Source organism: Amblyomma mixtum, chromosome 3 (assembly GCF_055824585.1).
Source record: "Amblyomma mixtum isolate Tamu chromosome 3, ASM5582458v1, whole genome shotgun sequence".
NCBI lineage: Eukaryota > Metazoa > Arthropoda > Arachnida > Ixodida > Ixodidae > Amblyomma > Amblyomma mixtum.
In genome coordinates, this window is record NC_143014.1 from 76,392,701 (window position 1) to 76,410,187 (window position 17,487).

The 17,487-nt window shown below is 46.5% G+C and overlaps 1 protein-coding gene across 2 annotated transcripts in view; it reads right to left on the reverse strand.

The window, feature by feature from the left end:
• LOC149350660 (protein C19orf12 homolog) overlaps positions 1-11,682 on the reverse strand; it is a 38,133-nt gene extending 26,451 nt beyond the window's left edge. For both annotated transcript variants that reach the window (XM_089579748.1, XM_089579747.1), the window contains exons 1-2: positions 11,541-11,682; positions 11,142-11,365 (exon numbers count right to left, since the gene is read on the reverse strand). In XM_089579748.1, the coding sequence (XP_089435874.1) occupies positions 11,142-11,301 (160 nt within the window). In that variant the 5' untranslated portion in view covers positions 11,302-11,365; positions 11,541-11,682. The remainder of the gene's footprint in view (positions 1-11,141; positions 11,366-11,540) is intronic.
• Positions 11,683-17,487: the final 5,805 nt, after the last annotated feature.

Consider the following 17,487-nt stretch of genomic DNA (forward strand, 5'->3'; position numbering starts at 1 on the left):
GAAGTTTGGATAGGGTGGTGTCGACCCTGAGTTGGTGGTGTATGAAGAGGCCAAGGACGCGGATCTCCTTGGCCTCCCGGATCGGTCCCGAGGGGAGATTGATGCGAAGCGGAGTTGTGTCCCGAGGGGAGGGACGTAAGTGCACAAATTCTGATTTAGCTGGGGCGCACTGGAGTCCGCAGTAGGCCGCGTAGTCGTCGACTAGGGTAGCCGCTGCTTGCAGGCAGGATTCCATGTGGCCCACGTTGCCTTGCGTGGCCCAGATTGTAATGTCATCCGCATAAAGAGTGTGATGTATCACAGGCAAAGAAGACAATTTGGAGGGAAGACGAAGCATAGCCAAATTGAAGAGTAGGGGAGACAGGACCGCGCCTTGAGATGTTCCCCTCGAGCCGATGATGTATGGCCAGTGTTCGCATCTTGTATGCGTATATAGGCTTGACGGTCTGTAAGAAATTGTCTTATGTAATGGAATGTTTTGTGGCCACAGGATTACTTCATGTCTGACGTTGTCGAATGCGCCTTTAAGATCCAAGGCCAGGACCACCTTGTCATTGTGGGGACATTCGAGAGGATATAAAATGTCATTGTGGAGCTGCAGAAGTATATCCTGTGCTGACTTGTGAGGGCGAAAACCGAACATGGTGTCCGCGAAAATGTGCTGTGTTTCGAGATAATCAGAGAGTCTGTCGCGCACCATCGTCTCCATCAGCTTGCCGACAAAAGACGTGAGGGAGATGGGGCAAAAGTTCTCTACATCAATAGGTTTGCCGGCCTTCGGGATGAAGGTCACGAGAGCCGATTTCCAATCGAGAGGGAGAGGAGTCTCTCCGTCTCATATGTTATTGATGTATATGAGGAGCGCGGCGTAGGCTGCACCGGGAAGGTTGGCCAAGAGCTTGACCGTAACCTTGTCGCACCCAGGTGCAGTGCCCCACTTCATCTTGCTTAACGCTGCCCGGAGGTCGTGGAGCTGGAACGGGGTGTCCAGCTCCGTGCTCTCTTCGCCTGCATACGAGTACGCCGCCGGCCGGGAGTCCTTAGTGGTGCACAGGTATCGATCCCTGAGCATGTGCGCTAGCTGTGTTGTTGTTCCTGTAAAGTTGTGCAAGGCCCTATGTAACTGGCGTTGGGTTTCCGTGCGTGTTTGTATTGGATTGATGAGAGCGTGGAACAGGCGCCACGTGTTGTGGCCAGACATCTGGCGCGCAGCCGCGTTGCACCGGTCCACCCAGTTAGTGTCGGCTAGCTGAGTAGCACATTCCGCTGCCTGTTGTGTGAGTTCGAGGATGCGTTTTAGGCGCCTGTAATGTTTCTGTTTCTTCCATCGTTTGGTGAGGCTGGAGCAAGTGGAAAGGTGGAGCAAGTGGTTGTCCACGTTCGTTTGTGTTTCTGTGAGCTGTATCTGCTTTTCATATTGTGTGAGTGTAGACGTGAGCGATTTGGACCAGGTGTTGTATCCCGACTGGAAGGGGTCTACGATAGGTAGAGAGGTACGGAAAGCCGTCCAGTCCGGGACACGAGCTTGTGTTAGTGGGCGTTTCAGGACACGCACGTAAATGGTTGTGTTGATTATACAGTGATCACTACCCAGAGTGTCCTCTGTATTCAGCCAATCGGCATGGCGTATGTTGCGTGTAAATGTGAGGTCCGGGCAAGTATCTCGTTGAATCGAATTGCCGACACGTGTTGGGTTGGCAGGGTCAGTGTGTAGGGTGAGTCCAAGTGTGGAAATAAGTTCCGCAAGCTTCCTCCCATGCCTGTCCTCCCGGGGGTACCCCCATAGCCTACTCAAGGCGTTGAAGTCGCCGACGATCAGGAGGGGATCCCGTCCCGCCACCTGCATAGCTTGGGTGAAAATTTCACTGAACGTGACGTTCTTAAGTTTCGGTGGGCAGTAAATGTTTAGAATGTGTATAGGTGGGTCAGACCGCTTTAGGAGCAGCACTGACATCATCGTGTATGGGAAAGGCGGTGTTGTGGGGAGCGTGACCTCCTGCGCAGTATACTGCTTGTGAACAAGTATACATAGACTCAAAAGAAAACATTCGACAGAAGTCTGTCTGGTTGGGAAATTTAATGTTAGGAGAAGGTAAGTGACGCCAACCAAGTAAAATACAGGAAAAACACGACGTTTCGGGACCGGCTCGGCCTCTTCTTCACGGTGTGACTACGGGCGAGCGCAGCTTGGCTTTTTAAGCCCCTGTGTGGAGGACCTGCGGGTCAATGGCCGCAGCCCATGGACGTAGGATGAGGGGAGAGTCCCCAGGGAACGATTAACATTCTCTCGTGTTTGCTGTATGTGCCACGACTCGAGTAAAAGCCTCCTGCGTGGGTTAGCTTCCGTTTCCAATACAATGGTGCTGTCGAAGCAGCACCATTGTATTGGAAACGGAAGCTAACCCACGCAGGAGGCTTCTACTCGAGTCGTGGCACATACAGCAAACACGAGAGAATGTTAATCGTTCCCTGGGGACTCTCCCCTCATCCTACGTCCATGGGCTGCGGCCATTGACCCGCAGGTCCTCCACACAGGGGCTTAAAAAGCCAAGCTGCGCTCGCCCGTAGTCACACCGTGAAGAAGAGGCCGAGCCGGTCCCGAAACGTCGTGTTTTTCCTGTATTTTACTTGGTTGGCGTCACTTACCTTCTCCTAACACAAGTATACATGTCTGCAGGTTGTGCTGAAATATAGTGTAGTTTGTGAGTTTGGCACCGGCGCCAGGTTCCTGAAGGGCAACTACAGCGACGAGGAACTCAAGGGTCTCAAGATAGAGGCGGAGGCGAGCCCGCTTCTTGCGGTTCTTGAGACCTCGGCAGTTCCACTGCGTTATTGTAAGCGGCTGAGTTGTTCTTGCTCACGACTTAGGGTTGGGGGCCATGGTCGGAGGCGAAGGGTGGGGTTACGTTGTTAAGACTCCCCAGTCCACTAGTGCCCGGTGCAGACGTGCAGGAGTCTTCCGAGAAGTCAAACTCATCGGGAATAATTCTGTTGAATTTTGAGGGGCGGTTAGCGTCCCTGATGGGCCCTATGCGTTTAAGGACGCGCGGATTGTCTTTTATCCACATTTTTGGATAATATAAGTTACAGCTTGTGTCACCTGCGCGATGACACTGTCCTTCTGACGCGTGATGGCATCGTGGATAACGCACGAGCTGACAGTCTGTTGCAGGAAACCTCATGATGAACTTCACAAATCATTTCATGCTCAGACGTAATTCTGGACACACAGCATAACAATTTTTTATTCCTTATATTTACCACAGCTCCTCCAGTGAGAGAAAGCTGGAAAAGGTAGGGAACAGTGCGAGTAAGAGCATGCCGGTGATGCCATTGAAAAAGTGCTTGATGGTAAAGCTTGGACATCAGTAATAAGACAGTGCACCAAGCATACCATATCCCTGCATGAAGTTTTCAGCTGTGTTTCACCAAATCCAGGGTAAGTATTTTTATGTTAAAGGATTTTCAACCATTTTGAGCTGACTATCGCACAATATTTCTTGGACCTCCTTGTCTTAGCTGTGATGAATAGTTTTATAAAAAATTACGGAGGGCACTTAAGACTGCTTGCGTGCAGTGTATGCGAAAGCATGCACGCGGGGTGATTTTGGCTGCGGGGATGGCATACTACTCTAATGCAGTGGCCAGTGAAGCTGATCTGTTCGTGCCGCCCGAATGGAAGTTGATAAAGAGGACGATACACAAACCCAGTGCCACAGACTTGCAGTTTAGCGTGTGGGGTGCCGCGCTACGGTGATGAGTTACTACTCTAATGCAGTGGCCAGCGAAGCTGACCTGTTCACGCCGCCGGTATGGAAGTTGATGAAGACCATCATCATCAGCCTGACTAGGCCCACTGCAGGGCAAAGGCCTCTCCCATGTCTCTCCAATTAACCCTGTCCTTCGCCAGTTGCCGCCACTGTATCCCTGCAAACTTCTTAATCTCATCCGCCCACCTAACTTTCTACCGCCCCCTGCTATGCTTTACCTTCTCTTGGAATCTATTCCGTTACCGTGAAGGACCAGCGGTTATATTGCCTTCGCATTACATGCCCTGCCCAAGCCCAATTCCTCCTCCTGATTTAGACTAGGATGTCATTAACCTGCGGGAAGAGAAAAGTATACAACATTGTTTATTTATTTATTTATTTATTTATTTATTTCATAAATACTGCCGACTGCCCTTTGGGGGTCAAGGCAGGAGTCTACAAAGTTAAAAAGAAAATTACAAAGTAGTAACAACAAAATAACAGCAACAAAGGGCGATTACAGTACGAGGACATAAATTCAATAAGACCAACAGGAAGCAAAAAAAGTACAGGCAAATCATCCGACGTCAACCAGACTTGGTGAACAGAATAAAAACAAAAACCGAAATACACTATGTACTAGACGCGATACTGCGATACATGAGACGAAACAGCAGACAAGAAAGATTCTGAAGATACCAGGTTGGAGATATCGCTTGCCAGTCAGTTCCATTCGGAAATGGTGCATGAAAAGAAGGAACAAGAATATGCTTTTGTTCGGCATCATGGCATGAAGATAGTCCTTTCGTGTTTGTTACAGGTGGGGCGTGTTGTGTTGTATTGCATGTAACTGTGAAAATTCAGTTTTGTTTTATTACGTATGATATTGAACAACATTTTTAGTCGGTGCAGCTTGCAACGGGATTCAAGAGTGGGAAGCCCAGATCTGTTCAACAAATCAGATACCGAGACCTGCCGACCATAAGCGTGATAAATAAACCGGAGTGCTTTCCTCTGGACGCCTTCAAGAATTTTTATATCTGTTTTTGTGTGCGGATCCCATACAGGGTCGGTGTATTCGAGCACTGGACGCACAAGTGATGTGTATGCTGTCAGTTTAGTTTCGCTCATGCAATGCTTTAGGCGGTGCTTTAATAACCGAAGTTTTTTGGGCACTGCTGAGACAATGGACTGGATGTGTACGCTCCAGTCCAGGTTGGATGTCAAGGTTACCCCAAGATATTTCACCTGAGTCACTGAGTTGATCGGAAGGCCATTGATTTTATATGTTCATTGGAGCGATTGTTTCTTTCGTGTTACTGTCATTTTTCCGCATTTGGAACTGTTTATACCCATTTGCCAAGTACAACACCAGCTGGAAACTGCTGTTAAGTAGTCGCTTAGGAGTGTCTGGTCTTCAACGCATGTGATACTATGGTATATAACACAGTCGTCGGCAAAGAACCGACAGCGTGTGCGCGAGTTGAAGGACAGGTCGTTCAAATAAATAAAGAAGAGAAGTGGCCCAAGGACTGAGCCTGGGGGACTCCTGAAAGTACCGGCGCTTTTGAGGAGCGAGATTCAGATATCTGAACAAACTGATGCCGCTGCGTAAGGTAGGAATCTAACCATTGTACTACTTGCCGTTTATTCAACAACCACCTTATTTTTAACAAAAGTACGCCATGCGATACCTAGTCAAACGCTTTTTCAAAGTCAATGAAAATTAAATCTACCTGTCCATTATTGTCTAGTGACATCATAATTTCATTTGTGATATGAATAAGCTACATCACTGTCGTAAAGCCTTGCCGAAACCCGTGCTGGCTTTCAATAAAAAACCGTTTCCCTCTAGGAATGAGCTTACGTGCTTGAAAATAAAATGTTCTAATACCTTACTGGACGTACATAACAAAGAAATTGGCCTGTAATTCTTCATGCAAAGTTTGTCTCCTGATTTGTGAATGGGTATCACCTTTGCTGTTTTCCAATCGTTTGGAATTTCTCCTGTCCTGGGACTTTGAGTAAAAATAATGAAAAGGTATTTAGCGCACCACTCAGCATATCTGTACAGAAAAGCGTTGGAGATATCGTCTGAGCTAGAGGATTTTTTTGTGTTCAACTGCAATAGATACGAAAAAATACCCTCCTCGTTAATAATTCTGGCAGATTGAAGTGGCTAGTTTGAGATTCGGAGACTGAGTTGCTGTTACTCAGGAATACAGAAGAAAAGTGCTCATTGAAGGCAGTCGCTAAGCAGAGAGTCGGTAACAACTGTGTTGTTAAGGAGAAGTTTGTTAACCGGGTCTTTTTTCTGTGACAGATGCATTCAGAACTTTTGGGGGTCAGTTTTTAGAAAATTGTGCATCTTAAAAGTGGTACCGTGAAGATTTTATTTTTGAATGCAGTTCAGCCTGAAGAGCCGGCAAAGCCCCACCAACCTTACTGCTTGACCTTGATAAGCGTTTCACGCGACGTTTTAACTGTATGATCTTCCGCGTTATCCAGGGACATGCCATTTTCAGCTTCTTATGTTTAAGCGGCACGTACTTGTTGATACATTGATGAACCGTACTTTTGAATTCTAACCACAAGTCATTCACACTTGTACGCCCATCAGTCTACTTTTTAGCAAAGAATTCATACGTCAGTTCAAGCAGGTGTAGAACGCTTTCATCCTGAGCATTGTTAAAGTCGCGAAACGCTTTTCCTGCCTGATGAACAATTACTGGTCGCAGCAATCCGCTTCTAAACAGCACTGCTTCATGATCTGATATTCCGGGAAAGACATCTGTCGAAAAGCCCAATTGACTAACAGTGTCCGATATAAATACCAGGTCAAGAAGGAACTCATATTTGCTGATATGCGCGTAGGTTTCTGAACAACCTGACTTAAGTTATAGTTGAAAGCAATGCTGAGCAAAGCATCCGAGTTAGCACACAAAGTCTGATTGCACAGAGAATTCCAGTTGATGTCTGGCAAGTTAAAATCGCCGCATACAATGATATGGCTATAGCACTTTGTATGTTCATTTAAAAAGTCATGCAAGTTGTCCAGTACAGAAGTATCAGCATTCGGTGGTCGATAAAAAACACCTATTAAAAGACTAAGCTGAAGACAGAGAACAACCCAAACCATTTCAGTGTTGGTGTGATGTGGTATCAGCGTATAGTTAATGCCTATCTTTATCAGAATAGCCACACCGCCCCTTCTTGAAGTGCGGTCGTGACGAACGATTTCGTATTGATCAGATGTGATAACTGCATTCGGAATTGCGTCATGAAGCCATGTTTCTGTAAGAACAGCGGCGTCAGGATCGCGTGTGAAGTGGAGGCTTTCAAGTTCGTCGAATTTATTTACTATGCTTCTAGCATTAATATTAAGCATCAAAAAGGGATTCAAGGATGGGTGTGCTCTTAGTGCTCTGTGTGTTACTTTGTGCGGACACGATTTTGGAAACAGAACACCACTTTGAAGCACAGGAAACTCTTCCATTGCGGGCATCGTCCCATTGATACAGTTTGCCGTTTATTTTAATTTTGTCAAACTTAAGCATGACCTTTTCTTCTTTCAACCTTTGCTCTTTCGTACTTTCCCAAAGCTTCTTTATTGATTGAACGCGAGGGGAGAAGTCCTCGGATATACTATAGCCTGTGTCTTTCAGATTTTTGCAGCCTTTGAGAATTTTCTCTTTGACCCTCCCGTCAACTAGCTTAAAGATAACTGGTCTGCATTTGTCCTCAGATGGCTTCCCTATTCTGTGGATACGCTCAATAGCCACATCCGAAATTTTCAACCGGTCCCGAAGAACACCCTTGCAGACCGTGTTCTCAAGGTCTTGGGGCATTTCGTCCTTGGTTTCCTTAATGCCAAACACAATTAGGCTGTTCCGCCTGCTTCTATTCTCTAGGTCGTCTACCTTCATAAGTAGACTGTCGACAGTTTTTTCCAGTGATTCTACTTTAGAGGTGTAGTCAGTAACCGTTGAGGAAATATCGTCTAGCTTCTTTTCGATAGCAGACAGTCTGGTGTTAGTACAGCTGGTACTTTGTTTCAGCTGTTTGAGATCTTCCAATATTGTTTAGAGCATTTCCTGTGTCGAAGGACCTGGGTTTGGTTCTTAACAGTACTCACCTATGGGGCAGAAACTTGGAGGCTAACGAAAAGGGTTCAGCTTAAATTAAGGAAAATGCAGCGAGCTATGGAAAGAAAAATAATAGGTGTACCGTTAAAGGTGCAATGAAGAGGAATCTGAACTCGTCTTTTTACCGCGGGAACTCGATCTACACGTTCCGAGCATTCTTAGAAACTTCTGATTTATTGCCCTGTGCGGCTGATTTCCGTAATTAAATCGGATTAACGTCCGGCTCCTTCCTTTTTTTTTTCTTTGAATTCCCTGCAAACGGTGCGAGGAGTCGACCAACGCATGGAGTGCCTTTTAGGCAGTCAAGTGGCGACTTTGCTTTCGCTTTTATTTTGTTTCTTTTAGGTTTCCGTGAATAAATAGATCTAGTCAGAGACTACATAGTGGCAAATTAGGTCCACGAAAATAAAAATACGCGTGGACTCTTTGCTTTCGCTGATCACTACGTATCACTCCACCGATGGCAGAGCGGCAAGCCGCCACGGGACTGGCTGAAAGGCTGCTCGACTCCTACCACCGTTTGCTGGAAATTCAACAAAAACAAAAGCAAGAGCAGGACGTAGATCATATTTAAATTAGGGAAATCGGCCGCACAGGCAATAAATCGAAGTTTCCAAGAAAGCTCGGAACGTGTAGATCGAGTTCCAGCGGTAAAAATACAAGTTCAGATTCATCTTCAGTGCACCTTTAAGAGACCGGAAGCGGGCAGAGTGGGTGAGGGAATAACACTGGTTGATGACATCCTAGTCGAAATCAAGAGGAAGAAATGGGCTTGGGCAGGGCATGTAATGAGAAGGCAAGATAACCGCTGGTCCTTAAGGGTAACGGAGTGGATTCCAAGAGAAAGCAAACATAGCAGGGGGCAGCAGAAAGTTAGGTGGTTTGGTTTTGGTTTGGTTTATGGGGTTTAACGTCCCAAAGCGACTAAGGCTATGAGAGACGCCATAGTGGAGGGCTCCGGAAATTTCGACCACCTGGGGTTCTTTAACGTGCACTGACATCGCACAGTGCACGGGCCTCTAGAATTTCTCCTCCAAAGAAATTCAACCGCCGTGGCCGGGATCGAACCCGCATCTTTCGGGTCAGCAGCCGAGCACCATAACCACTGAGCAACCGCAGCGGGGCAGAAAGTTAGGTGGGCGGATGAGATTAAGAAGTTTGCAGGGCTACGGTGGCCGCAGCTGGCAGAGGACAGGGCTAATTGGGGAGACATGGGAGACGCCTGTGCCTTGCAGCAGTTCACCAATTGTGAACTGCTGTTCCCTTGCTAGACTGCTTGGTTTTCTGCATGTTAATTTTTAGACCCACTCTTCTACTCTGCCTGTCTAACTCATTGATCATGCTTTGCAGTTCATCTCCTGAGTGACTAAGCAAGGCAATGTCATCAGCGAATCGCAGATTATTTAGGTATTCTTCATGAACTCTTATTTCCAACTGTTCCCAATTCAGGCTTAAGAATACCTCCTATAAACAGGCGGTGAATAGCATTGGCGAGATCGTGTCTCCCTGCATGACACCCTTCAATATTGGAATTTTATTGATGACTTTGTGGAGGACTATGGTAGCTGTACAGTTGCTATTAATATCTTCCAGTATTTTCACGTAAGGCTCTTCTATAGCCCGATTCCACAATGCCTGCATGACTGCTGAGGTTTCCACTAAGTCAAATGCTTTCTCGTAATCAATGAAGGCTATATATCGGGGATGGTTATATTCTGCGCATTTATCACCTGACTGATTGTGTGAATAGATCTATTGTGGAATATCTTTTACGAAAGCCTGCCTGATTGAAGTCTAAGGTTGCCCTTGCTCTATTAGCGATTACCTTCGTAAATACCTTGTAGGCAACGGACAGTAAGCTGATCGGTTCATAATTTTTCAAGTCCTTGGTGTCCCCTTTCTTATGAATTAATGAATTAAGATAATGTTAGCATTCTTCCAAGCTTCTGGTACACTAGAGGTCATAAGGCATTGCGTATACAGGGTGGCTAATCTCCCTTCCATCCTTCAACAGATTTGCCGTTACCCGATCCTCACTAGCTGCTTTGCCCCTTTGCATTGCTCCTAAGGCTTTCTTTACTACTGCTTTCGTCACTAACGGGATGATGCATTGCTGTGCGCTACTGTCTCTCTCATTAACGTTCACACTGGCCACAGTATAGATTTAGGTAGAACTCTTCAGCTACTTTAACTATCTTATCCATATCGCTAATGACACCGCCCTCCTTGCCTCTTAACGCGTCATCATCACCATCATCAGCCTCACCACGCCCACTGCAGAGCAAAGGCCTCTCCCATGTCTCTCCAATTAACCCTGTCTCTTAACGCACACATCTGGTTTTTACCTATGCGTAGTTTCCACTTCACCGCTTTTAGGCTACCTCTCCGTTCTAAGATGACGATACCCAAACCCAGTGCGACAGCGAGTGGGGTGATGTGCTGCGGTGATAGCGTACTATTCTAATGCAGTGGCCAGCGAAACTGATCTGCTCAGGCCGGCCTGGGTTCGAAACCCATTTTGAAGAATATTTACTTCTCTTTCTTTCCTGTTGATGTACGAACTGCCGATGACGCCATGAGGTCACGTGGTTTTCCGGACCATCCAGCAAAGTCAAGGCTGGATTTTTCGCCTAATGAGCCATGCTTTTGTATTAATAATGAGGAAAACAATTACAAAGCCGCCGCAAGCACTGAGGGTCTGAAAGTCTATTTCAACCAAAGTACGATGTCACGACAGGCCAATAAATGACTTCACCGATGCTGTCGCAAAGCCTGTCATGTGCATGCTGAGTGGCACTATAGCTTAGTTATTTGTCTGAAATGACTAAATACAAACTCGAAAAAAAAAACTTTGTTCTTCAGCAAATACAGAGCAAATACTGACGGACATGCTGCTTGTGACGTCAATTGCAGCCTGAAGGCTTTGGATACAAGCCTACTTGTCACTGTTGGGGCGATGCAAAAATACAATAACAGATGCTGACGCTGGCACAGCAATTAATGCACATAAATGAAACCTGGGGACTCTGCACGAATGCTTCATGCACAGAAAAGTAACGTACCGTTAGCGGAAGTGTCTTTGAATAAAAACAGAACAAAAGGTGTGTGCTCATGAAAGAGTACGCAAAGTTGAAGCGTCACTAATTTACAATATCAGGAAAAAGCTTGACGGGATGCTTGCGGTACAATTAACTCGCCCTGTTTTCGACTTCACTGCCATGCTGATAGAATTAGCTGGAAAACTCACCAACAGCTAAACCAACCGGTCCCATAAGGACAGCAGCTGCCATTGCGCTTGCGCCAGTGATGAGACCTCCTCTAGCCGAGTGCTTCAGAGTCACTCTCAACTTTTCTTCGTTTGAGATCATGCAAAGAACATCCAACATTTCGTCCCTTTTGACAGGCATTCTGGCAATTATTGCGTCCAGCAAGAACAGATGATTCTAGATAGTAGGCCGAGGTCCACTTGCGCTGAAGCAGAAACAAGGAAAACTTGAATAAATACTCTATACACCCACAGAAGCAGTATGACGCAGCGCAAGAAAATGCGCCACTTCAAGGAAAACTAGCACGACGTGGCGTAGCTAAAAATGCCGAATCGCTTTGGCGGACCTTGTACAGAATGCTGCAAAGAAAAACTACTTACTGCTGGTAAGTCCGCATCTGTACAACCGCACTACCCAATCCGACGAGCGCTCACCAATGTAATCAGTTACGAAATACGGTCCGACGTCGCCGACTACGGCGGCGACATATAAACAAGCGCCATCTGTTTGGCTTGATTTGGCTAGTTGCGTGGCTAGCAGATAAATTGCGACAGCTTTCAAAGCCCAAAGTTGACCCTTTGGCATGGAGCCCTTTGGCACTAGTTCACTATATTTGGCATGGAGGAAGAAAAACTCCTCCATGCCCTTTGGGCTGCTATTTGTTGTCGCCGGCCTGTATAAAAACGTTGGTCGTCATCATGTACCGGTTGGCCCAGCACTTGCTCACTGGCAACGTTTCTCACTGGAGTGGATATTTTGCATGCCTCCATAATAAAACGGAAACGGTGACCATCGAGCACTTTGTTCTGAGGAGCTCAGAACAAGACCTACTAGCTCAGAACCATGCTCAGAACTCCGCCCAGCCAGCCCAGCTCAACGTTACTGACGTTACTACGTTGGCCCAGCTAGAGTTATGTCCAGCTATGGTCCCAGAGGGAACAGCAACAGACATAGAGATAGCCTTGGAGGAAGGAAATTTCCTTCCTCCATGGAGATAGCGCTGGGATTTGCTGGGGAGGACGGGCGAGTGATGTGAAAGGCGTGACATTGACGAAGAGGAGGTTGGAAGATTGGTAAAGGAAATCAAGGAAGGGGTGAATTTGAAGAGGAAAAAGATATTCAAACTAAACATTGTAAGAGCGAAACTGAAAGATAAGGAAAAGAAAAATCAATTAATAATAAGGGAAGTGTAGGCAAGGTGGCGCAAGCTGCTACCCAAAAAATAAAACTATTATTATCCATCCATTTATCCAATTTCTGTCGGCTGCTCCCGTTGCGAGGGCCCAGCGGCCTCTTTAAAACTGTGTATTGGCGAATACGCATGGTAATAACCCTTGACAGTTTTCTTGGTTTTTCGCTGCTAACAGAAGCACCAAAGACACGTCGTACTAATTTCCTTTATTCCCAAGCACTCTGACTGGAGTTCGTCTTTTTACGCGTCTCGCGCTCCTGTCTCGCGTTCCCATCGTCACGCGCTCTCTCACGCGCTGCCTCTCACGCGCTGCCTAGTGTTCCTGTAGTGTTCCTGTCGTGTTGCTCTTTGTCCACTTCACTGCCAAATTATTACTGTTCTTTTCATCTGTAATTACAACTGCGTTTTGATATTAATTCAAGCAACATGACCGACGGGACCGAGAACAGCCTGCGATGGGCCGACCTCTCAAAGCAGGCGGAAAATGTCTTCGCGGAATGGGAGGTAATAGTAACAATATTATTTATTCCGACCTTGAAAGGCTGAGGTGTGCCAGCTGAACAGAATTATGCGAATTCAGAACTATGACGTGACAGTATAGGATTGTGACTGGTTTAGCCTTTGTTGGAACTTTCGCACCGCTCTAGTGCACTGGTCTTCTGCGGTCTTCAGATGGCTTCGTCCATCTTCTTGCACAACGGTCGGTTGCCCTTAGTCCAGGACTCCGATGGAGGCTGCTGCCGTGCTCGTCGAATCAGACTTTGGTCGACCCGGCGATCGCTGAAGAGCACTTCACTATATATACGTACGGCGTCTCTCATAGCCTGAGTTGCCCGAGTCGCTTTGGGACGTTATACCCCGTTAACTCTTTTGCTACCGCGGAAAAATGGTCGATTTGGAGTGTACTGAAAGAAAAAAAATATTGCAATGCATGAAATTGTAGCTTATTTAATTCTGAATGAAACAAACAGAAGAGTTATGTGTGCAAAAGTAAATGAACATTTATTTGTGAAATTTGCAAAAACACAAAAAAAAGTATATACAAAAATTACCGGCTGCACTTAGCCAGAACTTGATTAGAGGAAAACTGGAATATAAACTGTTGCACAAATGTTTATAGCTGCCCCGCCGCGGTTGCTCAGTGGTTACGGCGCTCGGCTGCTGACCCGAAAGACGCGGGTTCGATCCCGGCCGCGGCGGCTGAATTTCGATGGAGGAGAAATTCCAGAGTCCCGTGTACTGTGCGATGTCAGTGCACGTTAAAGAACCCCAGGTGGTCGAAATTTCCGGAGCCCTTCACTACGGCGTCCCTCATAAGTTGCTTCGGGACGTTAAACCCCAATTAAAAAATAAAAAATAAAAAATATGTTTATAGCTGTCATTATTCACAGTTTCAGCTATGAGAAAAAATTACTGCACTTTTCATGGCCGGTCAAGTCAGGGGTCATGAGCTGTGGTGCCACTGTGAAGAGCAATCAGGGGTGAAGATGTGAAGCAGAGGTAGACTGACAGGTGCTTCGCATTTTATCTTTGTTCCTCTCTTGTTCTCTGATAGCTGAGCTTGCAGTTTCTTCCTTTTTTCATTTTTTTTTTTCGTTTGGTGTTGAATGGATTCTATGAGAGGATTGGGGGCGTGGACTTCTTTTCCCTCATCATACCCGAAGATGGGCTGCTCCCTGAAAGCCAGCTGATAAAATTTGGCATTTTAGGCAAGCTCTCAAACATCAGGATGGATGAAACAAGTTTTATCGATGTGGTTCAAAAGCCAGGACACTTGCCAAGTCTTGCGCCAATGCTGCCGCCACTGAATCATCCGGGTCCGTTACGCGCGAAAAAACAAACAAAAAGCGAAAAACCAATTTAGGGAAATGATTTTTGATGCCAGAGGGCCAGAATAGATTATTCCCGTATTTCAGTAGCGATATAGTCGCGGCAGGTCAACAATTCCGATGTATATGATGATTCCAAAACTTCAGCATGTCCAACGGATTCACGTGTTCGCACACGGTCTTTATCATTTCCGCCGTGAAGAGCATCAAAAAAAAAAGAACAAAATGCCCAGGCTTAGCTTGGTTAAGCCAAGAATGCGTTGCATATTGCGCGGTCTTTTTGCTCGAGGTATTGCTTGGCGGCACTGGCACTCGATTTTCTCAGCAGCTTTTTCTCCGTGACGTATGGATGGATGGATAGGAGCGCCCCCTTTGAAACGGGGCGGTGGCAACCGCTACCATGCTCAGGCGTGATTGCAATATGCAAGGGCTGAACTGAGTGATTGCAATATGCTACGCATAAAAAGTCGAGAGGTCGAGCGAATCTCCGAGCGCCGCTCCGCAGCGATGCGACGATATGGACAACTTGCTGTCATCTTGGTTGAAAAACGCGACGCGAAGCATTTGGCAAACTGTCTTCGCCATACGTTGTGAAGACCCTGAAACACAAAAATTAACCACTGTCATCAATTACAAACCGTATGCACCACAGAAAACACGCAGCGAACGAAAACAGAACTTACATGCAAGTACGCGCTGACGTTCCAGGCGCCCGAGGCGAAGTCTCGTTGTCGAAACCGAAATCCGACGTTTGTACATTGTTGCCTGACTAATAACCGCTTCTCTCGTCGCAAAAAACGAAACCGAAACTGCCTGACGTGTCAGCTTTCGCTTTTGAGGAGCGTGCGGCGATGCGGATGCCATTTTCTCCGGCTGACGCTGCTGCGGCCGTTAAAAGTTTTATTTTTCACGGCGCCCCCTCATGTCACAACACTGAAACCAAGGCTGCAATCGAATGAGCAGTTGTTGAGCTCGCTAACTAGATGGTGGAGCACGTCCACGACACTCCAAAATGAGCTTTTTTGCGCGGGCGATTTGAATCGTTCATATGCGAACGATAACCTATGGCGCGGTAGCGAAAGAGTTAAACCAACCAAACCTATTTGCCAGTAACTCAGAAAGAGAGATATATGTTGCGTTTACTATTGACAAACCCGTTGTTAGCTTCTTTTTGTTGTGTTACATTGATGGTTTAATGTTTATGGGGGTTCAACGTCCCAAAGCGACTCTGGCAATGAGGAACGCCGTAGTGAAGGGCTCCGAAAACTCCGACCTCCTGGGGTTCTTCAGCGTGCCTCCATCGAAATTCGAACGCCGCGTCTTTCGGGTCAGCAGCCGAGCGCCATAACCACTGATTCACCTCGGCGGCCAGGGTTGCCAGATTGGGCTATTAATAGCCAATTTGGGCTACTTTTTGTCCGAGTTGGCGTCAGAAATTTCGTTTTGGCTATGTGGCTACTTTTTGGCTACATCTTTTTTATGCGTGAAAAAAAATGTTAAAGTAGTTATAATGTGCTCTGTTACAATAACGCAGGGACAGAAATAAAAGGCATGTTGGAATCAAAATGCAGGCTATTGCAGGCTAAAGAAATTAAGCGCGTCTGCTACAAAATGACAATTTGTAAACGCTGTGTTCGAGAAAACTTGTGTGTGTCAGGCGGCCAAGGATCATGGCCTTTCGATTTCTTTTATAAACAGTGGACACTACGTGAAAGTTGCCCCCAGGAACCACTTCACGGCCTATACCTATAGATTACACTTAATTCGCGAACTAACCCCACCCACGCCCGCGCGCCACCGAACATAGACTGTTGCCGTCTGCACACGTGAGCGTTCTCCCATTGACGGTGTACCACGGGTGACCATGGTACCAGAATAGAGCTAAAACACAAAGAGAACTTAAGTCTCTACGTGGTACGAATGCGTAAGCATTAAATGCTACTGTTTCGCTTCTGTTGCGCGGTTTCGTGATCATCACGTATTAATCGTTAACCGTAGACGTGGCCTAGTGGTTTGGGGTCCGCTTCGGCTGCGGTAGGTGGCTGGTTGGAAACCCACCGCCAGGAATGTTCTTTTCTTGTATTGTTTATTCTGGTTCTGCGAACACATTCTGCTCAAGATACGCATGAGGAAAGTTATGCTTACGCATTAATAAGGTATTCTTCTGTTTCTTCCTAATCTCGTGGTGGACACACCAAGCGCGCAACTCGCAAGAGCCTACGCTTTTTTTGCAGCCTCAGGCAGCACACGTGCAGCCCTCGATATTCATCGCGAACTACGCGAGAGCGCCGTGTCCGTTGCGTAATCCACGTGCACTGATACGGTGCCATGGCGTCATCCTTTGGAGCGGCGCGGAACCCACTGTAAGAACGAGGACGGCGGAAGTTAGTGGCATGACATGGCATTAGATCCGTCGCTACGAGAACTTTAATCAGAATGGGCAGGTTGGCTATGTACATCCGGAACTACAAAAAAAAAATGGAAAAAGGAGCCGAAATTCAAGGTTAAAATGTTTTTCTCATTATTGTGAACGTACTGTTAGACTGAAGATGAAATCGACAGAGATTATCATCTAATGGCACATATCCTTAATTTCTTCTGAGCTCATGCATATCGTGCAATGTAGCTTCAAGAAGGCGCATGCTATAGTCGGATACAACTTAAGTCTGCAGTGAAGCTCCGCCCCATTCAGCCTACGCGCACAGAATTCCTCCACGACGAAAAAGTAGTCCGCTGCTTAAACGCTTCTTGTTACGTTAACAAGAAGCTTATGACAAGAAAAAAATTATGAGCTCTAGAATTTTTAATCACGAATTGTTTGATATAGCCAAACGTTAAAAGCTGATTTCGTTTACACTTGCGATTGGCCAGCGGAGTAATACAAGACGCCGCGGACCGCAGTCCAGTGTTAGCAACTGCTGTTTTTTTAAGTTGTATCCTGCTATAGGTGCTTTGAGGTGACGCTCTCAGCGAGAACCTTTCTCTTAATGCATAAAATTGAAATGTGAGGCTGCGTAAATATAGAGCAAGGTATTTTCACTGTCGATGTGTGTAATGTGCGCGCGATCATTTTAAGGTGAAATATTTATAAACCAGAGCTGCGATTGCGTTGTATAGCGCCGCCGTTCTTTTCCGCGTGCAGACTGGCTGTCGTAACCCGTTTCAGGTGATATGGCCTACTGCCGCACATGAAAAGTGGAACTGCGGCCCCATCTTGAGGACCTGGTTAGCGCACCTGGTTAGTCGTAGTGGTTAGCGCGCATGAGGGATGCGAAATGTAACTACGGAAAGAACACACCATGGGCA